The following is a 27,037-nucleotide window of genomic DNA, read 5'->3' on the forward strand; positions in this document are numbered from 1 at the left end:
CAGTAATACAGGGGAGGGAGGGGGGCCCACTGGCCACCAATGAATCTACAGTAATACAGGGGAGGGAGGGGGGCCCACTGGCCACCAATGAATATAAAAATGGAGAGGGAGGGGGTGTGCCCCCTCCTGCCTGGCAGCACATGATCTCTTACAGGGGGCTATGATACGCAAAATTAACCCCTAAGGACCTGAGGGGTTAATTGTGCGTATCATAGCCCCCTGTAAGAGATCGGGTGCTGCCAGGCAGCAGGGGGCAGTCATGTACACAGTTCAAAGTATATTCTAACTTGAAGCGTCCCCATCACTATGGGAACACCTCTGTGTTAGAATATACTGTCGGATATGAGTTTTCACGATCTAACTCAAATCCGATGGTATATTTTAACATAGAGGCGTTCTCATGGTGATGGGGACGCTTCAAGTTAAAATATACCATCGGATTGGAGAAAAGTCCGATCCGATGGTATAATAGGGACTCCTGACTTTACATTGAAAGTCAATGGGGGACGGATCCGTTTGCAATTGCACCATATTGTATCAACTTCAAACGGATCCGTCCCCATTGACTTGCATTGTAATTCAGGACAGATCCGTTTTTGCTCCGCACGGCCAGGTGGACACCAAAACGACTTTTTTTTCATGTCCGTGGATCCTCCAAAAATCAATGAAGACCCACGGATGAAAAAACAGTCACGGATCACGGACCTACGGACCCCGTTTTTGCGGACCTTAAAAAAAAATGGTCGTGTGCATGAGGCCTAATAAGAACGGTTTGATGGAATTACAGAGCTGTATAGTGGCAATTTGGATCCCCAGTCAGTGCTGCAAGGTGTAATAGGAATGTTCCTATTACCTAGGCTGTCACCTCCCCAACTGAACCCTTTTCAACAGAAATGCTGAGGAATGATTCCTCCCTATCCTTTCCCTACACCTTGAATAATCTTTCCCTGCACTTGTAAAAGATTTTTTTTAGCACAATGAATGTCTCTCCCTGCACTAAGTACGCTGGTGAATGGCAGAATCTAAGATGGCTGACGCTATTTATAGGGCTGTGACATCACAGAGCTGGCTGGGTGCTGATTGGCTGCATGCATGGCATTATGGGTGATCCCACCATCCCAGAGTTCCTTTCGCCATGTCCTCACATGTGCAGCAGCCATTTTAGGTGCGAATCAAATTTTTCCTGAAATTCGGATTGAATTCCACTTCTTCTGCATTGATTCACTCATCTCTACTGATAAACTTCCCCACAAATTCAAGCCAGGCTGGCGTTTTGCTCAGAAGGAATACTCAGGCATGTGCTACAAGACCAGTTATGGGAGGAGGAATTCTGTAGATCTGTAAGCTGTTGTGCCGTACCACACACCAAAACACCCAATTATATCAAATATTTTCTTTGTTAGTTTGTTTCAGTTTTAAATAATAAACATTTTTGGAAAAAAAATTATGTTTGTGTCTCCATTTTCTGAACGCCATATTTTTAATATTTTTCGGCTGACCGTCTTGTGTAGGGGCCCATTTTTTGCAGGAAGAGTTGACATTTTTATTGGTACCATTTTTGGGTACATATGATTTTTTGATCATTCACTATTACACTTTAAGGGGCAAGGTGACCAAAAAGTTGGTTGTTTTGGCACAATTTTTTTTTTTGCGGGATTAGGTGATGGTTTTACTGGTACCATTTTGGGGGCATACACCTTTTTGATCGCTTGGTGTTGCACTTTTTGTGATGTAAGGTGACAAAAATGGATTTTTTTTACAGTTTTTATTTTTTATTATTTTTACTGTGTTTATCGGACGGGGTGGATCATGTGATATATTTTTTAGAGCCGGTCGTTAAGGACGCGACAATTCCTAATATGTGTTTTTTTCTTTTATTTTCTATTTTTTATTATAAAATCAGGGGACAGGGTAATTTTTTTCTTTTTTACTTGAAACTTCATTTTTTTAAATAAACACCCATTTTTTTTTTACTTATTTTTTTTAACTTTATTTCTGTCCCACTATGGGACTTCAACTTTTGGCGGTCTGATTCCCTCTGCAATGCATTACAATACATCTGTATTGTAATGCATTGCCTGTTAGTGTATTACACTGAGTAATATACTAAGTTGGCTAGGAGACCCAGCCTGGGGCTGGATCTCCTCGGCCCCCATAGAAGGCAGGTCCCGATGCCTTGCAAGGCATTGGGCAGCCTCTGCAAGGCATCAGGTTGCCTTCTTATTCTTCGGGTCCCCACCACAGCAGCACAGGGACCTAATGGGCTCCCTCAAATACTTTCTATGCCGCAGTCAGTGCTGACTGCGGCATAGAAGGGGTTAATCTGCCGGCATACAATTATGTCATGTGTTGGGAAGGGGTTAAGTAAAAAACTGTTTTGGCGAAAGCTGGAGTTGCAGTTGCTTTCCTCATTCTTGACTTCGCTGTATCCTGGGGAGCCCACCCCGGTACACGGCTTACAAGTACATAGCATGCCCTGCCTATAAAAACAATTATAAAGAATCCATGGCATTCATAGTGAGGACATTTTCTTTATTTGATTGGATTTAATAATTAATTGCCTTTAATACATTTTATTGAACGATACGGGAGTGGAATATGAAGAGAATGCACAGGGGAAATTTAGATGACATCAGGGAAATTAAATCAGAGAGACCACACATAATATGTACTGTAATTAAAATTCCCTGATTAAAGAATAATTTTACTGTAATTCCATAATACATTGAAAATATATTTTTATAAAAGAAGATGTTTATTCACACCAGCATTGTATTTTTATTTATTTTTTGGTCTATAGATATAAAATTAATTTCTTTTTGCATCACAAAGAATAAGGAACTGTGAGAGTAAAATGGGTTCTCCGGGATTTACATATCCTTGAGATCGGTCATCAATATGAGATTGGCGGAGGTCTGACTCCCAGCACCCCTGCCAATCAGCTGTTTGAGGAGGCTCCGATGCTCTGTGAGTGCTGCAGCCTCCTCACAGCTTACCAAGCATAGCGCCATACATTGAATAGCGGCTGTGCTTGGTATTGTGATGACCTAAGGATATGTCATCAACATGTAAATCCTGGAGAACCTTGTTACTTGGAATTTATCAAACATAATAAATGGGTTTCTCTGCATATCTATCTATCTATCTATCTATCTATCTATCTATCTATCTATCTATCTATCTATTCTAATATCTATCTATCTATCTATCTATATATTTATCCATTATCTATCTATTATCTAGCTATCTATCATCCATCTATCTTATTCCCCGTCATTTATGTGCCAGTTTTCCATAAACTTAAAGGGGTTGTCCAAGTTATAGAAAAAATATATATAGCACTGTAAATCTGATGGGCAGCAATATATAACTGAGCTAAGCAAGTTTTAGGTAAAAAAAAAATATTTCTTCATTTCCCTGGTTCTTTTCTGGCCCTTTGTTTACCTGCAATAACAATCTCTGCCCCTCCTCCTTCTCTCCCTGCTGGGAGACTAAGCAGCATGTTGTAAATGTAAGACTGTACAATGTAGCTGTAGCTGTACAATAACACCACTGATACACACAGGATCTTCTCTCTACCTGTTCTTGTGCAGAACTCCTCTAGTCTGTGAGCTCCTGTGCCCAGCATTTGTCTCCTCACTGCCTGGAGCTACTCAGTAAAGCCTTCAGCCCTGAGTCTGTGCTCCTGAAGGGGTTAATATTTCCTAAAGTATTCAGTGGGAGGGAGACACAGGGCAGAGATCAGCAGCAGGCAGTGCAGGGGGCGTGGCCTGCACAGTGACTTCTCGTGTACAGACTCATATCTGATCTCTCAGGCTTTGTGCACTAAACATCATCAGAGCAGGGAGAGAAGCTGACATCACAGGTCATGTGACCCTCAGTGAAATCTGAGAAACCAGCAACTGGAGATAAAGTAAGTCAATTGTAAAGTCCTTTCATTTGCCTAGTTAGAAACATACAAAGAACAAAAAAATAACTCGGACAACTCCTTTAAATGGGTTTTACAAGAATTTATATATTTATATGAGTTTATATATTTTTATTATCTATCTATCTATCTATCTATCTATCTATCTATCTATCTATCTATCTATCTATCTATCTATCTTATTTCCCCTGTCATTTATGTACTAGTTTTGCAAGAGTTTATAACTGATGATCTAACCTCTGTTTAGGTCATCAGTATCTGATCTGTGAGGGTCCGACACCCGGGTTCCCCCCTGATCAGTTGTTTGAGTAGGCAGCGCTGCGGCCTTCTTATAGCTTTTCCTAGGCCAGTGATGACACGTTCATCAGTCACATGGCCTAGGAGCAGTTCAGCCCCATAAAAGTGAATGGGACAGCAATACCAAGCACAGCCGCTGTACATTGTATAGGAGAAGCACTGAGAAGGCAGTGGTGCTCACAGGATTGCTGGTGCCTTCTCAATCAGCTAATCAGCGGGGGTCCGGGGGTCAGACTTCCACTGATCAGATACTCGAATGCCTCTGATGACCTATCAGCTATAAAATCTTGAAAAACCCTTTTAATGTACAGTTATGTAACTTACTGTACTATAGGTGAATATATTACTTTAATGCAGAAAGAACAAATTTATTTTCTTGTATCGCAAAGAATGAGGAACTGTGAGATTTTTCATAAAGTTCTTTTTTAGAAACTCTGTTAAACTACAACTGAAATTACAACATAGAGAAATATAATAATTGTCTGCCTTTCTTTCTTTTTCTTTCTTTCTTTCATCTATTATCTCTATCTAATATATCTCATATTTATGTCTATCTATCTATGCTAGTTTCCTATAAAGTTAGCTAATGTAGTTATGTAAGTTAGTGAATAGGTGAATCTACTATAGGTGAATATATTACTTCTCCCTATAGATGTTTTCAATTACAATGGCACTCATGGTATCTGCAGACTTGAATGCCTCTGCATCCTATCTCTGCCAGACATGTGGGATCAATCAGGGGCTGATGTGCGCTTTTGGGAATGTTGACAGCCTGACATACATAGGACTCCGGTGAGAAGAGAGCTCAGCAAATCAGCCATGAACAGAGGAGGGGGTGAAGGAAGGAAGATTTGGAAAAAAAAAGGCAGGCAGATCCAAGCAGAGTAGGAAACACAGACAGAGAGAGAGAGAGAGGAAAGTGGAGCTGAGACAATAGAAAGGGAGGGAATGAGAAGCACAAGAAGAGGATAGAGGTTTGCACAGACTCTTAAAATACTCCTGCACAGCTTCATAAGAATGAAGAGGAGGGGAGGACATTGATTTGATCAGCACATGAGCAGAGCATGCAGCCAGCAACCCTTCTTGCAATATGTTCTCTATAATTCTTCACATCTGCACAGCTACTTGGATAGTCGATGTGGAACATTAGTTTTGGGCCAGGCATCCTATAACAAACACTTTAAGAACTGGGGGAGGGGGAGGGCAATAGGAAAGTATCTCACATTATTATTACTTCCTAAGGACCAGCAAACTGTTTCCTGCTCAGGTGACCATGTTGCGCTTGGCTTCAATTTGTTGCTGCCTTTCTTTGGTCCACTGTTGGACAACTTTTCAGCATCAGGTTCCAGCTTTCAGGAGCTCCTCATCACAAGTTTTCCAGATCTCAGACAGCAGGATCTCACAAGGAACAGACAGCACAGAAAACAAAGTGGAAAGGCTGGGACAGTATTTTAAGAAGAATATTAGGAGGTTGAGAGAGACAAGTCACAATTTGGACCTGGTCTTTTTGGTGGATGAGTCTTCTAGTGTAGGCCATGCCAACTTTGTTAACGAACTAAGGTTTGTCAAGAAGCTTCTCTCTGACTTTCCAGTGGTGCCTTCTGCTACCAGAGTGGCCATTGTGACGTTCTCTTCCAAGAACAATGTTCAGACCAGAGTGGATTACATCTCCTCTAGTCAGTCTCATCAACACAAGTGTTCTCTCCTCAACAGAGAGATCCCAGCTATCACCTACAAGGGAGGGGGGACTTACACGAAAGGAGCCTTCCAGCAAGCAGCGGTAAGACAATATACTTTGAAGTCTACTACTTATGTTCAATGTGACTCTGTCATATATGTAATGCTTTTCTTGTATTTGTCTTGATGTGTGGACATTAATAAATCTAACATACATCATTATTTATTTCACTATTATATATTGCGAACATGTGACTGTACTGTATATTATTTGTGATCTGTTATCATGAACCCCCTTTTTTTTCTTTACTTGGGAGGCCTGTTAATATAACTATAAAGCTATATCTAAATAATCACCCGATCCTATTATAGTAAAAGTAAAAATATATTTGTACCCTGTTAGCCAGTAAATAGAAGATAAAAAAAACTGAGATTCCTCAGTAATTGATACCTTTTAATGGCTAATTGAAAAGATGATGATGCAATTGCAAGCTTTTAAGACTACCAAAGTAGCTCATCTTTTCAGTTAGCCATTAAAAGGTATCAATCACTGAGGAATCTCAATATTTTACTATTATAGTAATTCACTGATGGTCAATTATCCCCATCAGCGGAAAGACAATGCCCACATCACTACATACTAGACTTCTTTGTCTTTGGAAGAAGGCTACATGTAATAACATACACTAGTGTGTATGCACATACTTTTGGGTAAGATGCCAGATTGTCCACCCACTTAAAGTTGTGCATATTTATTTTAAGTAATAGTCATACATCACTCAGCTGGCAAGCCCATGAAGGGTAAACAACCTTCAAGTGATATCTAAGAATACATTTATCATGCCAGATCTAATCAGATCTTGTAATGTCCATTCCTTACTATAGATTTCTAAAAAAAATGTCATACAATGTTTGTCGTTTGGGTTTCAACTTTCCATTTTGTCTTATAAAGTGTATGGAAAGAAAGGGGTGTGGGCCCTCTCTTTACCATTGCAACTGTAGTTATTCTATCAGAAACTGTAATAATTAGCTTGCTTATTAGGAAATTGCCTATCCAAGAACCATATGATATACTAATGTTGCTTTGAGTACACATTGTTTGCTTTTGAGTGATTCCAGGGCAGAGTGGGAGCATGGAAAATTCTGGAGAAGGGGGGGAACTAACTCTCCTTAGGTAGAGAGCACCTTAATCAGTGTGAGGAGACATATAGGCCATACATGCTCCTCTGGAATTCTGGGAGGGAAGGGATGCAAATGAGCTCTTAACAAGCTTTGCCTCTAATGCCACCAGATGTAAGGCATTGGTACTCCACCACATTAGTAGAAAGAGAAGCTTTAAGAAACTCAGGTGATAGAAGCATTTTAGAAAGTAACTTTTTAGTAAAGAACGAATTATTAAAAAGTTCGATTCGGCTGCTTCGCTGAATTTTACAAAAAATTTGCTTTATGACTAATTACCTTGTCATGAAGAGCATTTTATTGTAATTAGTTGGTGCAATGATATGGAGCAGCAACTGCGCCTCTCCCCATCATTGTACCCCTCAGATGCCACGCTCATACATGATCGCGGCATCTGATATAAATAACAGTGTAAAAAAATATATAAAAATCATACTTACCCGATCCATTTTCTTGCGATGGGCCAGCCGCCACAATCTTGTTTGAAGATCTGGCACGAAATCTCTCACGGCTAGTGATGACATTATCATGCTGGTCAGCGTAGGGATCGTCATACATCACCACGCATTGGATTTCAGCCGGGATCTTTAAGCAAGATGCCGGCGGGCGGCCCATCACGAGTAAATGGATCAAATAAGTATGATTTTTTTTTTGGTGCTATTTCACGTTAAATAGTTCCTAAAATTCAGAAGTAGACTTCGATTCACTCGACACTAGTAATAATACTATGCTATGTCACTATGTGTAACATATGGCACAGGAAAGGGGTAGGAAGGTAGTTTTGTAATTCCACATATAGTACGTTAAAATCTTTTAGTAATGAAGCTTATTTAAGTAGTTTGTTCCATTGATAAAACATCTTAGCTTGTAAACTTACTCTAAGTGGATCCACACGACTATGCTGAGTTGTCCAGATGTCGCAATTGAAGGTATTCTGTGAAAACCTTAATCATCATTATCTCTGTAATGGTTCCCTAGGTGCATCATCCAAAACAGACAGCAAAATAATTATTACAGAATATCCTTGTTCAATCAGTTCAGGACATTTTGCCCAAGAATTTTCAGAGCACATGCTTTATGTACTTGTACAGTTCCAGCTAATATACTGGTATTAAGATATTGCAATTTATAATTTTTAAATGCGGAGATGTACTATTTTTGTACTATATTTTTAGATCTAAATAGAAAAATCACTTCAGGACAATATACAATAAATAAAGTTTCATGGATATTATGTAGAACATAGTATGTGTTTAAGGGTACTTTCACACTTGCGGCAGGACGGGGGGACGGGGACAGGGGCGGAGCTCCGGCGCAGCACGGCAGTGCACGTCGAAAGGCCGCCGGACTAAAAGTCCTGCATGTCCGACTTTTTAGTCCGGCGGCTCTCGCCGTGCACTGCCGTGCTGCGCCGGAGCTCCGCCCCCGTCCCCATTATAGTCAATGGGGACGGTCCGGCGGCACATCGAAATAGCGGAAGGACGGATCCGACAGGGTGAACAGCCTGTCGGATCCGTCCTGCCGCAAGTGTGAAAGTAGCCTAACCTTGTTCACACGTCCATGTATTTAACGTTAGAGAAAAAATATGGTGCTTCATCCATAAAGATGTCTTTGAAGGGTCCATTTTTGGTCTATGTGTGCTCTCTGTGTTGCATTTGTATTCAATTGGCACTGCTAGCTTGAAGATGCCATCAGTGTTCTTTCAGTGCTTTAAATGGACCCATAGACTTCAGGGCATGTTTGGTCTTCACCATGGACCAAATTAGTTCATAATCCCATTGTTTTTTCACTAAACGCCAGTCTGTGTAAAACCAAGGATGTGTGAATAAACACATTAAAATCAATGGATATGCATGCTGTCAGTGGAGAACATAGCACAAAACTATGATCCAGTGATGTGTGAATACGCCCTTAGACAGATGTTGTAGAACTAAGTTAGTTTTTAACAAATTTTTCTTAACTCAGTGGCTCATATTTACTATTGTGGCTGCATCTAAATGCTTCCATAATTTGTGCCAACAAAGAGGCGAGGCCAGCGGGGCAACATTTTGCACCAAAATTCTGTTATAAAGTAAGCCAACCAATAGGTAGTGTACAACTAGACGAAGGTGTCTAGCAGTGCACAAAATATAGATATACTTGCAGTCCGGCAGAAAACATCAGATAAAGCAACTTGATATCAGGATGAGCTGTATCAGATTACAATCTGAACTTTGCTTTCCCCTCAAACTAAACGCTGCTGCATTTTTATTAGGGTACTTTCACACTAGCGTTTTTCTTTTCCGCATAGAGTTCCGTCACAGGGGCTCTATACTGGAAAAGAACTGATCAGGAATATCCCCATGCATTCTGAATGGAGAGTAATGCTACGGTTTTATCTCCGGCAAAAAAAACTGTAGACTTGCCTGAATCCGGCATTTTTCCCCATAGGAATGTATTAGTGCCGGATCCGGCATTCAAAATACCGGAATGCCGGATCCGTCCTTCCTGGCCTGCGCATGCGCAGACCGGTAAAAATGTGAAAAAAAATACAAGACGGATCCGTCTCACAAATGCTTTCAGTCACATCCAAATCGGTGGATCTGGCGGGCAGTTCCGACGACGGAACTGCCCGCCGGATCACACTGCCGCAAGTGTGAAAGTAGCCTAAGTTGCACCACATTATTTTTTAGAGTTCTGATCTTGGGGACGTGAGCTACGAAGTTCTAGCAAATGCTGTGCACTCTGCAATAAATTTAATACACTATATTCTAAGAACCCCATCCCTTTAACTTCCATTGACTAATCAGGTTTAGAGAATTATTTATTGAGTACTAAACTATTACACATCTGAAATAAATAGAAGTCTGAGTACACATTAAGAGATTCCTTTAAATAGGTATGACCTGATATGTAGGTAGCTGGTCATCAAATGTTTTGGATGACAGACGTGAATGTGGATGAGTTGTAATACCAGACATAGCCAATCCACTGAAGTGGTGCTTTTTCTTTAAAAAAATAAATTAATAATAATATATATATATATATATATATATATATATATATATATATAAAGCATTTCTAATCGTTAACAAATTTTTCTCTATTTTCGGTGAATTTTTCTTTGCAGAAATGGCAGCTTCAGATACATTTTTAAAACCACATCATGTTAAAGCTATGTTACTTTTTCCAGCATTTTTCTATCTCCTTCTATACAGGAAAAAAAGCAATCAACACATTTATTTTGGAAAAAAGTGCCACTATAAAACATTAGGGTCAAAACACCAAAATAAGATGGAATTTATCATAGATCACTGTTTCATGCTGGTCTGTGATATTTCCTGCACTGCTGGAGGATGCGCCTAATATATGATGAGGTGCACATCTTGTCCTAAACTAGGCACATTTTCCTGCAGTCCGTGAGTCTAGACTGAAATCTACATTTCATTCCTCTTTTACGCTAGAAAACTGATGTAAAAGAAGATACATTCACTGGACCCGCTGGCCCCACCTTCACCACTCCTCCTTTTCAGTAAAGTAGAGAGAGTGGTGTAGAAGTGGCACTTGGGCCAAGATTTTGGAGCAATGAAGTTTTTTGTTTTTTTTTAAGCCATAAGACTGGCGTGAGGGAATGATGAATTCCATCTCCCTTGTTGGTTTCAAGACTGGAGTTTTTTTTTTATGTTTTCCCATATAGAGAAAATACTGTCAAAACGCCTGAAAAAAACCCTGAAAAAAGAGCAAGCTGAGTTTTTGAAAAAGGACCAGAAAGACAAACACCACCTAATTAACAAAAATGCCAATAGTAAAAAACAACTTGTGTGTCCTGAGTTTCATATTTCCCATAGATCTTCTGCTAACAGTATTTTTACTGCAGAAAATGCAGATGCAAAAAAAACAATGCCACAAAAAACATGCTGTCTAAAATGTAGACAGCGTAAGGTTAATTATTCAGACTACAGATGTGCCAGATTTGTAGAGAAACATGGAAATCTGGAGATCTTCATGCACACAGGATTTGTAAAGCGGATTCTCTATGAGCCCATATTATTGTCAGGTAGGCTCTAGGGGTTAACAACACTATAATATAGCATGCTAGGCTAGATGCATGGAATCCATGAGAAAAAAAGATCTAAAAGAAACGTGAGGCACACAGGGGTATATTATGGGCTCATGACTGCTGATGGGTACTGTATTTGAGATCCATAGCACATGACTCCTGAATACAGATGTATCCAAGATGCCTGAAGGCAGAGCCAACAATCTTGCAGCTGTGATCTACCATAGAGTCATATTACTGATATATAATATCTGTCATTGCAATGTACTTGACTAGTACCTATAGCTAGTGATGGACGAACATCGGCTGGGATGATTCGTGAACACGTTCGCAAGTTCGCGGCGGGCCCCATTTGCTTTAATGGCATGCAAACCTGAAAAACCTTCAGGTCATATTTGCAGCCACCAAATATTTACTAGAAGTGCACAAATCATCCCACAACATGGACAATGACATACCAGAGAGGGATCAATGGCAAAACTTCCCACAAAAAATATGTATTTTAATCAGGTGCCATTTTTATGCGTCTTAAAGGGAAACTGTCAAAAATGTGCCCTGCTGGAGCCCAGAACAATTTTATTTTAGACCACAGGAGTACAGGCCGCAAACATTAGGCATTCACCGGACAGAAAACATCAAGTGATTATGTGGCTGGAGGTATATTAGACGGTCATTAGATATCAATTTTACTGCAGGCCAGTGGAGTACAGGTCCCAAACAGACATTCACTGGACAGAAAACATCAAGTGATCATGCGGCTGAAGGTATTTTAGACAGTCAATGGATATCAATTTTACTGTTGGACATTTAGATTACAGGCTCCAAAAATTATGCATTCAGCGTACATAAAAGATCAACTGATTATGTGGCTGGAGGTCTATATGACGATCATTGGATATCAATTTTACTGCAGGCTAGTACAAATACATGTCAAGTACATATGTTTAATAGAACTAAAAATATAAAATTGGATTAAAAACATGGCTAATGAAATCCCCCCTCTTTAAAAAAAAACAAATGATAATATGAAATTCGATAACACGTGGTCGTCACAGGTGTTGAATTCTTCCGTGGCCCCAAACATTACGCATTCACTGGACAAAAAAGGCCTTTTATGCCACTGTATTTACATAAGTCAAGGACCATTCTTTGTTCTGGGTGGTGGCAGATGTGTGGGCTGGTATGAGGAAATTCAATTAAACGTGGTCGTAACAGGTGTTGAATTCCTCCGAGATCCACACTGTCGTGAGCTAGGCGAGTGCGCTTATAGGCCACGATCCACCCTTGCTGCGCTGAACGTCCTTTCGGACAGGACACTCGATGAGGTGAAGCCAAGAGTTCCATGGCAAATTGTGCCAGCTCTGGCCACAGGTCAAGTCTGCACACCCAGTCAAGGGGTTTCTCGCTTCTCAGAGCGCCCATATTGGCCGTTAACCCGATGTAGTCAGACACCTGTCGTCTAGGCATTCCCTGAGGCTGGATCCAGAGAGCAGCTGTCGATGGGTTGGCTGCAACAATGATCTCATATCCGAAGTGACCAACACATTTTCAAACAGCCCTCTTCTTGCATGCGCTGTAGGATTGTTACCCAAAACTGTTTCTCTGTGGGTGGAAATTCCTCTGCCAGCGCCCGCAACAGCAGAATGCAGAATCTCTCGAAGCAAGGCCTGGAAATGCTGCATTCTGACAGCCCTCTGTGATGCTGGTAACATGTATGCCATTCTGTGTTTGTACCGGGGGTCTAAGTACGTTGCCACCCAGTACTGGTCCTTGCCCTTTATTCTGTTTATACGGGGGTCCCTCTCCAAACACTGGAGCATGAAGGCCCCTAAATTGCACTAAATTAGAAGTGCTGGAGCGGCCTGGCTCCTGCTCATCGCCCAAGAGAATGTCGTCCTCGGTCTCCTACCCCACAGCCACGGACAACACCAGGGATCCCAGAAAAGTTTAAAGCTCCTCCTTCTCCTCTAACCCCCAGGCACCATCCTCCTCTGACTCCTCTTCAGACTCCTGCTGACTTGTCTCAGATGGAGGAGCCCCCCCAGGGAATTTATTCAGCATTGCGACTTCCTCATTTTCCTGCTCCTCGGCGGCTTGATCAATGACACAACGCAATGCACGTTCCAGAAAGAAGGCATAAGGTACGATGTCACTGATGGCACCCTAGCCGCGACTGACCAGTTTGGTGATCTCATCAAATGGCCGCAGAAGTCTGCAGGCGTCGCGCATGAGCATCCACTGGCGCGGTGAAAAAAAACAAGCTCCCCAGAACCTGTCCTGCCGCAGAGTTCGTACAGGTAGTCGTTAATTGCACGTTTTTGCTGGAGCAGCCTATCAAGCATATACAAGGTGAGTTCCAGCGTGTTGGGCAGTCACAAATCAGATGTCTGATGAGCAAGTGGTGTCGCCGCTGAACGTCAGAAAGGCGAGCCATGGCCGTGTAAGGGCTCTTTCACACCTGCGTTCTTTTCTTCCGGCATAGAGTTCCATCGTCGGGGCTCTATGCCGGAAGAATCTTGATCAGTTTTATCCTAATGCATTCTGAATGGAGAGAAATCCGTTCAGGATGCATCAGGATGTCTTCAGTTCCGGAACGGAACGTTTTTTGGCCGGAGAAAATACCGCAGCATGCTGCGCTTTTTGCTCCGGCCAAAAATCCTGAAGACTTGCCGCAAGGCCGGATCCGGAATTAATGCCCATTGAAAGGCATTGATCCGGATCCGGCCTTAAGCTAAACGTCGTTTCGGCGCATTGCCGGATCCGACGTTTAGCTTTTTCTGAATGGTTACCATGGCTGCCGGGACGCTAAAGTCCTGGCAGCCATGGTAAAGTGTAGCGGGGAGTGGGGAAGCAGCATACTTACCGTCCGTGCGGCTCCCGGGGCGCTCCAGAGTGACGTCAGGGCGACCCAAGCGCATGGATCACGTGATCGCATGGCACGTCATCCATGCGCATAGGGCGCTCTGACGTCATTCTGGAGCGCCCGGGGAGCCGCACGGACTGTAAGTATACCGCTCCGCGCTCCTACTATGGCAACCAGGACTTTAATAGCGTCCTGGCTGCCATAGTAACACTGAAAGCATTTTGAAGACGGATCCTTCTTCAAATGCTTTCAGTACACTTGCGTTATTCCGGATCCGGCATGTTATTCCGGCAAGTAGAGTACACGCCGGATCCGGACAACGCAAGTGTGAAAGAGGCCTTAGATCTTCAAAAATGGCCAGAGATTTTCCTGGTCTGCCTCAAGATGTCCAGGACGTGTGCCATTCATGGCATGTGTGTTATTTTGATGTAATCACACGCACCTTCTCCAACTTCACACTTAGGCTCCGGCCTGGTGCACCTGCCCGACCCCTACCACCACTGCAGAATGGCCTGTCTCATCCTCTGCCTGGCATTTTTAAAATTACCCTGTGACAAAGTCCCTATAGAAGAGCAGTATTTGTGGAAGTAGGTATATCGCAGGCCTCAATCTATTTTTTGCGGAAGCTAGTATATCAATCCCCTCTATCAGTAATTTGTGGAAACAGGCATATAGAACCCAATAATGAGTATTTGCTGGAAGCCGGTAAATCAAACCCCTTAATCAATATTTGGTGGAAGCTGGTGTATCGCAGGCCTCAATCAATATTTGGTGGGAGCCGGTATATCAGTACCCTCTAACAGTATTTTGTGGAAACAGGTATATAGAACCCAATAATGAGTATTTGCTGGAAGCTGTTAAATCAAACCCCTCAATCAATATTTGGTTGAAGCTGGTGTATCGCAGGCCTCAATCAATATTTGGTGGAAGCCTGTATATCAATCCCCTCTATCAGTATTTTGTGGAAACAGGTATATAGAACCCAATTATGAGTATTTGCTGGAAGCTGGCAAATAAAATCCCTAAATCAATATTTGGTGGAAGCCAGTAAATCAAACCCCTTAATCAATATTTGGTGGAAGCCGATGTATCGCAAGCCTCAATCAATATTTGGTGGAAACTGGTATATCAATACCCCTTATCAGTATTTTGTGAAAACAGGTACCGTATATGCCGGCGTATAAGACGACTGGGCGTATAAGACGACCCCCAACTTTTATACTGAAAATATAGAGTTTGGGATATACTCGCCGTATAAGACTACCCCTTTTTCAACATGCTTGTTGCTGGCATCATGGCATAGGCTGGCTGACTATCCAACCAAGTAGTTACCAGCCCACACACCCCAAAGGCCGGTGTAATGTTATACTTCCCTACTTCGTGAGATTTCCCTACCCTCGTCACTTCCGGTCGCACCGGACATGACGTGAGGAGGTGTGCAGCGCCGCGCAGGAGCACAACGACAGGTTAGGGAAATTTCACAGCAGAGTGCGCATGCGCCAGGAGCCTCGCCGGCGGTTAGGGTAGGGAAAAACTATGGGCCAATGCGCAGGCGCAGTGATCGGATGGATGTTCTCAGCTGAACACCGGCCGACACTGCGCATGCACCGTGAGCCTCACCAGCGGTTAGGGAAGGGAAAAATTACGTACGGGCCAGTGCTTTTTCCCTACCCTAACCGCTGGTGAGGCTCCCAGCGCATGCGCAGTGTCGGCCGGTGTCCAGCTGAGAAAATTAGTTTCCAATGTAGTATTAATAACTAAACAATTAAATACCGGTAATAAACATATTGCATTGTCTACTTACCACCAGGACAATAAGATGATCTGGACTCTGGCTGCAGTCTGGCTCTGGGGACTCCATTGTCACTCTCTTCTCCCCCCCTCCCTCCCTTGTCACTCTCTCCCCCCCCCCCTTCCCTTGTCACTCTCATTATTCCCCCCCCTCTCCCTAGTCACTCTCATTATTCCCCCCCTCTCCCTTGTCACTCTCATTATTCCACCCCCCCTCTCCCTTGTCACTCTCATTATTCCACCCCCCCTCCCCCTTGTCACTCTCATTATGAGACCCCCCCTCCCTTGTCACGCTCATTATTCCCCCCCCTCTCCCTTGTCACTCTCATTATTCCCCCCCTCCCTTATCACTCTCATTTTTCCACCCCCCCTCCCTTGTCACTCTCATTATTCCACCCCCCCTCCCTTGTCACTCTCATTATTTCCCCTCCCTCCCCCCTTGTCACTCTCATTATTTCCCCCCCCTCCCCCCTTTTCACTCTCATTATGTCCTCCCCCTCCCCCCTTGTCACTCTCATTCTACTCCCATCTCCACCTCTAGTGTAGCGTGGCCGAGCTCTGTTCGATCCGCCGTACAGGAGCATTTGTTTCCTGTACCCGGCCACACTAAGTGAGCACTTCCTGTCAGTCCGGCCGGGTACAGGAAACAAAAGCTCCTGTACCGCGGATCGAACAGAGCTCGGCCACGCTACATTAACAGCACACAGCAGGCACAGGCAGGATTCTTTAGAGCGGTAACCGCTCAGCCTCAGCCGCTCAGGCGGCGCAGCATGAGGGGCGCCGCCGGCCGCCCGAACTTATATACGGTAAGCAACTTTTTTTTTTTAAACCGCAACGGGCGCCGGGCGCCCCCTGCTGTATACAGGGGAGGGGGAGATGGAGGGGGCGGGGGGCCCGCCCCGAGGGAGAACACAAGTGCCGCCTCGCCTGCCGCATAGTACATTGCGAGCTGTCGGCCGCACAGCCCGCACACCCCAAAGGCCGGCCCTGATTCGGGCATCCCGGCACTGCAGCGCCCGCCATACCCGGCGTATAAGACGACCCCCCACTCTAGAAAATATTTTCTAGGGCTCAAAAGTCGTCTTATACGCCGGTATATACGGTATATAGAACCCAATAATTAGTATTTGCTGGAAGCCGGCAAATCGAATCCCTAAATCAATATTTGGTGTCAGCTGGTGTATCGCAGGCCTCAATCTATATTTGGTGGAAGCCGCTGTATCACACCCCTCAATCAATATTTTGTGGAAGGTGGTGTATCACACCCCTCAATTAGTTTTTTGGGGGGCAGCAGATATATCACACCAATTGCAATTAGTTATTCGAATTGCGTTTGTCCCTCTATATAGCTGCGGTATCTCAGCAGAACCGCACACAATTGCTGCACAATATAAGTGATAAGGCTGGCCGCAGGTTAGCCTGGATTTGTGGGAGGGACCAGTACCTGTTTTAAGCGGTCCACTTCTCCCAGGCAGCACGTCGACATTCGGACATCGCTACTTCCGGGTGTGACGTCATCACTAAGCGTCCGCTAGTGTTGGAGCTCCTAGACGCCGGGTGGTGCTTTGCTTTCTGCTACAAGCTTTTCCAGCGTTGGTCTTTGTTCAGCAAGGTGGGGTAAGCGAAGCAGGGCAGGAGGTTGGGAGGGTAGGGGGTAGTCTGCGGCAGGATCGCTTCACTTGCGATCAGGCACGTGCGGTTTTCAGGCTTGACACCGGGGGCAGCATTGCTACACGCGCTATTGCCGGCTCTGCTCCGCTGCTCATTCAAACCATAATACACTGAGGCTGCATGTAACCAGGCCACAGCTGCCTAGGTCAGTGGCCGGGTCCCGGTGTCATTTCTGTGCATTTCCAGCAGCGATCCTGTCTGGGCACACATTGACCTCACGTACATATACCACCTACTTACCCCATACAGGTAGTCTGCACATATGACAGTGGCGTAATAATAAAAAAAAAAAAAAAAAACATGAACATTTTTCCTTTAGGGGGCGTGGTTACAAATAAATAAAAATAAAAATAAAATAAGGGGATTTCTAAAGGAAGGATTTTCATGTTGTCCTGGTGGTAATCTTTCCGCTAGCCTTTTGCATACACCACTAGCATAGATACATTCACCAACCACAATCACACTCTCGCACGACAGTCAGAGACACTTCGTTTCATCTCGTAGAATAGTGTCATACGTCATACGGTCTGTTTTCCACGACTCCTATTCTTACATACATTCACCTACCACGTCTGTAGGTTCAATAGCCCGCAGTATTCGTTTTTAATCAGTCTGCCACGCCACAGATTCAGTTAAACTCGGGCTCGCTTCATCCGTCAGTGGAAACGACTATCATACTTCACGTGAGCCTCGTCGACCGCTCCTCATACGTTCATACTGTCGGGGGAGGGGGGTTGGCTGCTGTCAGTTGTCTGTCGGCTTACGGGCTGCAGGTCGTAGGGTTAACAGGTTGTGTTTTTTTTTTTTTTTCCCCTCTTCTTTCTTTCCACGTTTTTTTTTCTTTTTTGTTGTTTGTTTTGTTTGGTGTTTTCTTTCTTTTGTTGTTTCTTTAGTCATCATGTCTCAGCCATCAGACATCGAGGAGTTCGTGTCTTTGCCTCCGTCTCCAAGAGGGTCCGAACACGGCAGCACTCCATCCATCAGGGCTTGGACTGTGCCTAAGTTAACGGCAGAGTTACTCAGGAGAGGGATTCCGTTCGCGGCTACTGCCAGAAAGGCGGAACTTTTCAAATTACTGTTTCCCGCTACACCACAGGCCGGCCCGGCTTCTTCTGGTGACAATACCACCATTTCCAATTCACTGGTGCAGATCCACGCGGTCTTAAACTCGCTCACTAGTTCCATTCAGGATTTGCAAGCCCGGATGGAAGTTATGGAACAGCATCGCATTCCCCCCCCAGCAGTTGGGCCGGCTGGCGGCGCGGCATCTTCGGCTGGGGTCACAGGTACCGTGCCGTCCCTACTTCCAGCACCTAACCTGTCGCAGGGCGGGAGAGCGCCTTCAGTGGCGCCGGTATATTTTGTTAGGCCCAGCATTAGAAAAGACATTTTAGAGTGCAAGGATGTCAATCTGGCATCCTTGTTGATTACATCCCACGATGTAACGGAGAATAAGTCCTTCGGTTGCAGCGAATTGTCGGTAGTACTCAAGGCCAAAGACCCCAGGCTCAGCCGCAAGCTGACCCTGGCTGAATTCGTCCTGGCTTTCAGTCTTTTCAGAGACGTGTTGTGCTCTGCCAGCCCCAATAGGAGAGAGGAGCTGGACATTTACCTCTACAGGGTGGTAGACTTGGCTCATAAGTACGGGGGCACAGCATTTTATGACTACCATAGGTCCTTCTCGGCCAAAGCGGCAGCCATTTGGGCCCAGTTCCAGGTAGTCACGGACTGGAGCGACATTGACATGGAGCTATTTTGCAGGCACTTCGCCAGCCTGAAGTCCCCGGTGTGCGCAACATGTCAGTCTCCTGCTCATACTACCGCTTGGTGCCCTTTGGCCGACCTCACTGCTGCCCCCAGTACCTCCAGAGGTGGGATCACCCCGGGTCCTAGCCTGCACGCTACACAGTTTGATAAGCTGGGGAGACCCGTTCACTACTTGGGCAAAGCCCAGCTCTGTAATAATTTCAATTATGCGGTATGCAACTTCAGCCAGTGCAGGCTCCTGCATATTTGTGCTACATGCTTCAGGGCACATCCTGTCACGGTCTGCACCGTGAAGCCGGCATGACTGAGCCGGGTGAATGTCAAGGTCCTTGACCACCTGCTGCGGCTTCATCCCGTTCAGCCGTTCCGCACTTTTCTGGTGGAAGGTTTCCTACGGGGATTCCACACTGGGCTCATAGCCTTGCCTCAGCAGACACACGAATGCCCCAATCTACAGTCGGCTTCTAACCATGCTGATCTGGTGGATCTGCTGCTGGCAAGTGAGCTGGAGAAGGGCTTTATCATCGGCCCTTTCCAGTCTTCTCCTTTTGACACGTGGAGGGTGAGCCCAGTGGGGGTGGTGCAGGGTAAATACTCTAATAAATTCCGTTTGATTTATGACTTGTCTGCTCCACATTCTTCCCACGTTCCTAGTCTCAACTCTCTGATTCCGTCGGAAGAGTTTTCATTAAAGTATACTTCCGTGGATCAGGCTATCCAGGTCATTCTGCAGTCAGGCAGGGGAGCTTGGCTGTCCAAGGCAGATGTCTCTGATGCGTTCAAACTGCTGCCCATCAGCCCATCTCTTTGGCAGTGGCACGGCATCAGATGGAGAGATGCGTACTATTTCGCCACAAAGTTGACGTTGGTTCCAAGAGCAGCCCCAGTCTGTTTGACAAGTTAGCGCAGGCTCTGGAATGGATTTTGTTGGAAATTCAGGGTTGCCAGAATGTCATTCACTACCTGGATGATTTTCTATTGATAGAGGAACCCTCACGGGCGTCTGCTGACTTGCAGGTTCTCTTGCAGGTGTTCGAGGAGTTGAACATTCCGGTGGCTGCCCACAAAACGGAAGGGCCTGCGCAGGTTGTCACATTCTTGGGGATCTCTCTGGATTCACGCGCCATGTCGGCCAGTTTACCATCAGACAAACTCGACAGAATCAAATCAGGTGTCCGTTCCTTGCTCAGGTCTCAGGTTTGCACCAAGAGAGAATTGCAGTCTCTGTTGGGCATGTTGAACTTTGCCATGAGGATCATTCCTCAGGGCAGATCGTTCATTTCTAGGTTGTTAGTCTTACTGCAACAGACCAGCGATTTGGACGCATCAGTGCATCTTGATACCAACGCCCGGGCAGATCTATTCATGTGGGACGGATTTCTTAGTGGGTGGAATGGCATTTCCATGTTTATTCCGAAGGCCACTTCTGATTCTCCACACGTATTTTCAGACGCAGCTGCCTCGATAGGTTTCGCGGCCATATTCGGCCCTCACTGGTTTGCCGGCTCATGGCCCTCGCATATACTACAGATGCCGGGGTTTTCTCAGACGTCGGCATTGTTCGAGATCTATCCTATTGTGGCAGCCGCTGTAGTCTGGGGGCGTAGGTGGTCGGGTCACACGGTGGTTTTCCACACTGACAACATGGCGACCGCAGAGATCATTAACAAGGGTAGGTCCAAATCGCTACTCATCATGTCTTTCATGCGTAGGTTGACCTGGATAGCTCTGGAACAGGGGTTTCATTTCCAGGCTCAGTTTCTGGACGGGGTCTGCAATGTGGCGGCTGATGCTTTGTCCCGTTTTGACTTTGCACGCTTTTTCTTACAGAACCCAGAAGCAGACGAGGTGGGCACCCCGGTACCGGACTGGCGGCGGCTGGTCTTGGACTAGACTCTCTGTTGGTGGTCGCCAGTTCTCTCATAACGAAGTCTTTGTCGACCAGTACTTTAAAGTCATACGGCCGAGCATGGGTAGTTTTCTTAGACTTCCAGTCAGTATACCCTAGGGGTGATGCTGGTCAGGTCAAGTACATGGTTGCTTTCATATCTTATTGTCACTCAGTACTAGCGTTATCCTACAACACCATCAGGCTATATTTGGCAGGGGTGCAACATTTTTTGGCACTTCAAGAGTCAGATAGACCCTCCATTTTTTCAGCTCACCCGATTAAGGCCATCCTCAGAGGCATCCAGAAAAGCCAGGTCACGGGCAAGCCGTGCCGTCAACCTATTACGGGGGTCACATTTCGCAGCCTGTCGGACGTTCTCTCGTTGGCACCGTTCGGGGCCCTGCCCAGCCTGGTGATCAAAGCGGCAATGTACTTGGCCTTTTATGGGTTTCTCAGACCAGGTGAGGTGACACAGGCCAGACGAGGGGCGGTGGCTCTCCGCAAGGGAGACTTAGTCAGGATCGGCAGTATCTTCCATTTGCAGTTGCCTCACAATAAAACCAGGCAGGTAGGTCTTGGCCATGTAGTCAAATTCTTCCAGACCACAAACGCCTGGTGTCCAGTGGCAGTCTTGGACAACCTCGCGCTGGCCCTCAATCTCCACGGCCCCACCGACCCGTTGCTACCATTCCCTGTTAATCCACTCACGACCAGCCAGTTCACCAAGCATATCCGTACCCTGTTGGTCAGTATTGGAGTGAATCCGGCGCAGTTCTCGGGGCATTCCTTCCGCATTGGTGCGGCATCCGCAGCGTCCAAACATGGAGTTCCTGCGCACATCATCAAGCACTTGGGGCGCTGGCGCTCAGGGTGCTTTGTCCGGTATATCCCGGAGCCTCTGGCAGAACTGGTCCAGGCATTTAGTTCGTTGGCAGAGTAGCACGGGGCCATCCTTCCCTCACTGGTGGGTTTTTGCCCCCTTTTCCAGGCATACCGACCTAGTGAGGCCAAGGCACACCTCAGGCCAGTTAGGTAGGGGGGGGTGGTGGTTGGGCGTCCTCCATTCGCCAGGTCCTGACCACAAGTGATAAGGCTGGCCGCAGGTTAGCCTGGATTTGTGGGAGGGACCAGTACCTGTTTTAAGCGGTCCACTTCTCCCAGGCAGCACGTCGACATTCGGACATCCCCTGCCCACCCATGCCCATGTCTTCAGGTAGTCATCCAACTTTCACATCCAGGGTATGCCCCCTTTTCCAGGCATACCGACCTAGTGAGGCCAAGGCACACCTCAGGCCAGTTAGGTAGGGGGGGGTGGTGGTTGGGCGTCCTCCATTCGCCAGGTCCTGACCACAAATGCACTATAATATACTTTCTATGTTAGTAGGTATATTATAGGTGTATCACACCACTCTATAAGTTTTTTTTGGGGCAACAGGTATATCACGCCAGTTGCAATTAGTTATTCGAATAGCGTTTGTCCGTCTATCTAGCTGTGGTATCTCAGCAGAACCGCACACAACTGCTGCACAATACAAATGCACTATAATATACTTTCTATGTTAGAAGGTATATTATAGGTATATCACACCCCTCAATCAGATATATATATTTTTTTTGAGCAACAGGTTAATCGCACCATTTGTAATTAGTTATTCCAATAGCGTTTGTCCCTCTATCCAGCTGCGGTATCGCAGCAGAACCCTACACAACTGCTGCACAATACAAATGCACTATAATTGTCATGGTCTTACCTTCTTGCTGTTCTCCTTCGTTTGACATGTGCTGGCGGCCATCTTGGTTTCTGGGTTTCTTGTAGCCTCCCACCCTGCGGCTCCTCCTTCCCACTGGGAGGAGCTGGATGCCTAGCTCATATATATAGGAGGTCTGTGGCTTCAGTTCCTTGCTTGGTCCTCCTGTGTTCACATGCTTCTAGACTGCTGCTGCTTCTGGTTCCTGATCCTGGTTTCGTCCGACTACCCTGCTGGTTCCTGATCCTGGTTTCGTCCGACTACCCTGCTGGTTCCTGATCCTGGCTTCGTCTGACTACCCTGCTGGTTCCTGATCCTGGCTTCGTCTGACTACCCTTCTGGTTCCTGACCTCTGGCTTCGCAAAGACTCTGCTTCGGTTTCGCCATCCGTTTGGACTTTTGCTTTACAGCTTTATTTTCAATAAAGCCTTCTTTTTCACTTATCCCTTGTTGTACGTCTGGTTCATGGTTCCGTGACATTAGGACCAAGCCATGAATTCTGACGGTACAGGGCCATCCTCGCTACCCACGCTGGTTGCCAGACTTGATCAGCAGGATCACCTGTTGGGTCGGTTCGCTGTGGCGTTGCAAACCCTGCTTGAACGCACGGCTCATTTCGCTCCCGTTGCCGATGGGTCGGTTGTCGCTCCTGGGCCCGCTCCTACTGCAGCTCCGGTTGTTGCGCCAGAGTCTACCCCGACACCTGTCGTTGCACCTGCGGTGTTTCGGGGTATGACCGGTTCTGCCCCTCTTCCACAGCGCTTTGGGGGAGAGCCAACTCAGTGCTGAGGTTTCCTTAACCAGGTGGGCATTTATTTCGAGTTGCTGCCACATGCCTTTCCCACTGAGAGATCAAAGGTGGGCTTCTTGATCTCGCTGCTCTCGGACAAGGCCTTGGCCTGGGCCAGCCCTTTATGGGAGAACAACAATCCGGTGGCTGCCGAGTTTTCCGGTTTTGTTGCTTCTCTTCGGAAGGTATTCGATGTGCTGGCTCGTGCTGCCTCTGCTGCGAAGCTCCTTATGTCCATCAGACAGGGTTCACGATCCGTAGCTGAATACGCCATTGAGTTTCGTACCCTGGCAGCAGAGGTGGGCTGGAATAATGAGGCTCTGGTCGCTGCTTTCTCTCATGGTCTCTCGGATGCCTTGAAGGATGAGGTTGCAGCTAAGGACCTACTAGTGGAGCTCGAGTCTCTTATTTCTTTCCTGATTTTGATTGACACCAGACTCAGGGAGAGACCTTCCTTTAAGGAGAGCCTGCGGAGGTTTTCTAACAGATTGGCGCCTACGTTTGTTGTCCCACCCGTGCCTCCCTCTCCTCCCACGCCTCCTGGGGATGACTTGTCTGGGGGTGAACCCATGCAGCTGGGGTTTGCTCGCCTGTCCGAGGGGGAGAGGGTACTCCGGAGACGCGAGGGCCGATGCATGTACTGTGGTCTCGGTGGGCATTTTCGGTTGGCATGTCCGAACCGTCCGGGAAACGCTCGCACCTGAGATCCTGTCGGGGGCAGATCTTGGGTGGAGTCTCCTCGTCCCCGGTTTCCCGTGTTGACAAACCACTGTTCACTGTTGTCCTCTCCTGGGTCGGGGGCTCGGTGACGACCCAGGCGTTGGTGGACTCTGGTGCTGGTGGTTTGTTCATTGATAATGTGTTCACTGCCGCCAATTCCATTCCTCTGCAGGCTCGAGGTTCCCCACTGGCTCTTGAGGCGATAGGCGGCAGACCCCTTCTGCCGCCACACGTGACTCATGAGACCCTTCCAGTGGGGATAGCCATTGGTGCCGTTCACAGAGAGTCGGTCTGCCTCCAGGTTATTTCGTCTCCACACTACTCGGTGGTCTTGGGGTACCCCTGGCTCCGGAAGCATAATCCGACTTTCGATTGGAGATCGGCCGAGATCCTCTCGTGGTCACCGCAGTGTGGGGCTAGTTGCATCCATGGGTCTGTCAAGTTGCTGTGTACTTCCTCGGACTCTCTGTTGCCTCCTGAATACGAGGAGTACCGGGATGTATTCGATAAGGTGCGCGCGGTTGCCCTACCTCCGCACCGCCCATACGATTGTGCCATAGAGTTACAATCTGGTGCCGTTCCTCCTCGTGGCAAAGTCTATCCACTGTCGGTAGCGGAGAATGAGGCCATGGAGGAGTACGTGAGGGAGGCGCTTTCACGCGGACACATTCGCAAATCCTCGTCCCCGGCAGGGGCTGGATTTTTCTTTGTGAAAAAGAAGGGCGGTGAGTTGAGGCCTTGCATCGATTACAGGGGTCTCAATCGCATCACGATCAAGAACGCTTACCCGATACCCTTGATTTCCGAGCTGTTCGATCGCCTTAAAGGGGCCACGGTCTTTACCAAACTCGACCTGAGGGCGGCATATAACCTGGTAAGGATCAAGGCGGGCGATGAGTGGAAGACCGCGTTTAACACCAGGACCGGTCATTATGAATCCTTGGTTATGCCCTTTGGGTTGTGCAATGCGCCCGCAGTCTTTCAGGAATTCTTCAACGATGTTTTCCGTGACCTGTTGCAGCAGTGTGTGGTGGTCTATTTGGATGACATCTTGGTATATTCTGAATCCATGGAGGCCCACATTCTGGATGTCAGACGAGTGTTGCAACGGTTACGAGAGAACAAGCTGTTCGGTAAGCTTGAGAAATGCGAATTTCACCGATCCCAGGTAACCTTCTTAGGTTACATCATTTCCGCTGAGGGGTTCTCCATGGATCCTGAGAAGGTTTTGGCTGTCTTACAGTGGCCCCAGCCCAGTGGTCTTCGTTCCCTGCAGCGCTTTTTGGGCTTCGCCAATTATTATCGGAAGTTCATCAGGGACTTTTCCATGCTAGCCAAGCCTCTCACGGATCTGACCAGGAAGGGCAGTAATTCCCAGGTCTGGCCGCTCGAGGCCATCCGAGCTTTTGAGGCTCTAAAGTCCGCCTTTGTGTCGGCTCCGATTCTGTCGCATCCCAACCCTGGGTTGCCCTTTGTCCTCGAGGTGGACGCGTCTGAGACGGGAGTAGGCGCCCTTCTGCCTCAGCGTAGAACACCAGAGGGTCCTCTGCTTCCTTGTGGGTTTTACTCCCGGAAACTGTCTTCCGCGGAGTGCAACTATCAGATTGGTGACAGGGAGTTATTGGCCATCGTGCAGGCCCTTAAAGAATGGAGGCACTTGCTCGAGGGTTCGGTGGTTCCGGTCCTCATCCTGACGGACCACAAGAATCTGACCTACCTTTCTGAGGCCAAGAGATTGACACCACGTCAGGCCAGATGGGCTCTGTTCTTGTCACGTTTTAATTACGTGGTCTCCTACCTACCCGGTTCCAAGAACATCAGGGCGGATGCCTTATCACGACAGTACTCCGAGCTGTCCAGGGAGGAGTCGATTCCGACTTCGGTCATACCTCCGAATCAGATCTTGGCCGCCATTCGCACCAGCCTGACCTCTCCCCTGGGTGAGCAGATTTTGGCGGCTCAATCTGGTGCTCCCTCTGGGAGACCCAACGGCAGATGTTTTGTGCCTGAGGAGTTGCGCACTCGGTTGTTGCGAACCTACCATAACTCCAAAACCGCGGGGCATCCTGGAAAGAATCAGCTGTCCTGGGCTGTTTCACGTCTGTTCTGGTGGCCTTCCCTACGTTCCGACATCGCTGCATATGTAGCGGCATGCTCCGTTTGTGCCCAGAGTAAGTCCCCTCGGCACCTTCCGTTGGGCCTTCTGCAACCCATAGCCACCGGGGAGCGCCCATGGTCACACCTGGGGATGGATTTCATTGTGGACCTCCCTGCATCCCGAGGCCATACGGTAATTCTCATGATTGTGGATCGGTTTTCCAAAATGTGCCACTGTGTTCCTCTCAAGAAGTTACCCTCTGCACAAGAGTTGGCCACGATTTTTGCCAGGGAGGTCTTCCGGTTGCACGGTTTGCCCAAGGAGATTGTGTCGGATCGGGGGAGTCAGTTTGTGTCCAGGTTCTGGCGCGCCTTTTGCTCCCAGTTGGGGATTCATCTCTCCTTCTCCTCGGCCTACCACCCTCAGTCCAATGGGGCCGCAGAACGATCCAATCAGGCCTTGGAGCAATTCCTTCGTTGCTATGTCTCCGATCACCAAGACAATTGGGTTGACCTCCTGCCTTGGGCTGAGTTTGCCAGGAACACGGCGGTGAACTCTTCCTCTGGGACGTCTCCCTT

The 27,037-nt window shown here is 46.8% G+C and overlaps 1 protein-coding gene across 4 annotated transcripts in view; it reads left to right on the top strand.

Moving 5' to 3' along the window:
* Positions 1-5,123: 5,123 nt before the first annotated feature.
* Positions 5,124-27,037, top strand: part of SVEP1 (sushi, von Willebrand factor type A, EGF and pentraxin domain containing 1) — a 459,579-nt gene continuing 437,665 nt past the window's right edge. For all 4 annotated transcript variants that reach the window (XM_040417268.1, XM_040417271.1, XM_040417270.1 and 1 more), the window contains exon 1: positions 5,124-6,005. In XM_040417268.1, the coding sequence (XP_040273202.1) occupies positions 5,499-6,005 (507 nt within the window). In that variant the 5' untranslated portion in view covers positions 5,124-5,498. The remainder of the gene's footprint in view (positions 6,006-27,037) is intronic.

This window comes from Bufo bufo, chromosome 2 (assembly GCF_905171765.1).
Source record: "Bufo bufo chromosome 2, aBufBuf1.1, whole genome shotgun sequence".
Taxonomy (NCBI): Eukaryota; Metazoa; Chordata; class Amphibia; order Anura; family Bufonidae; genus Bufo; species Bufo bufo.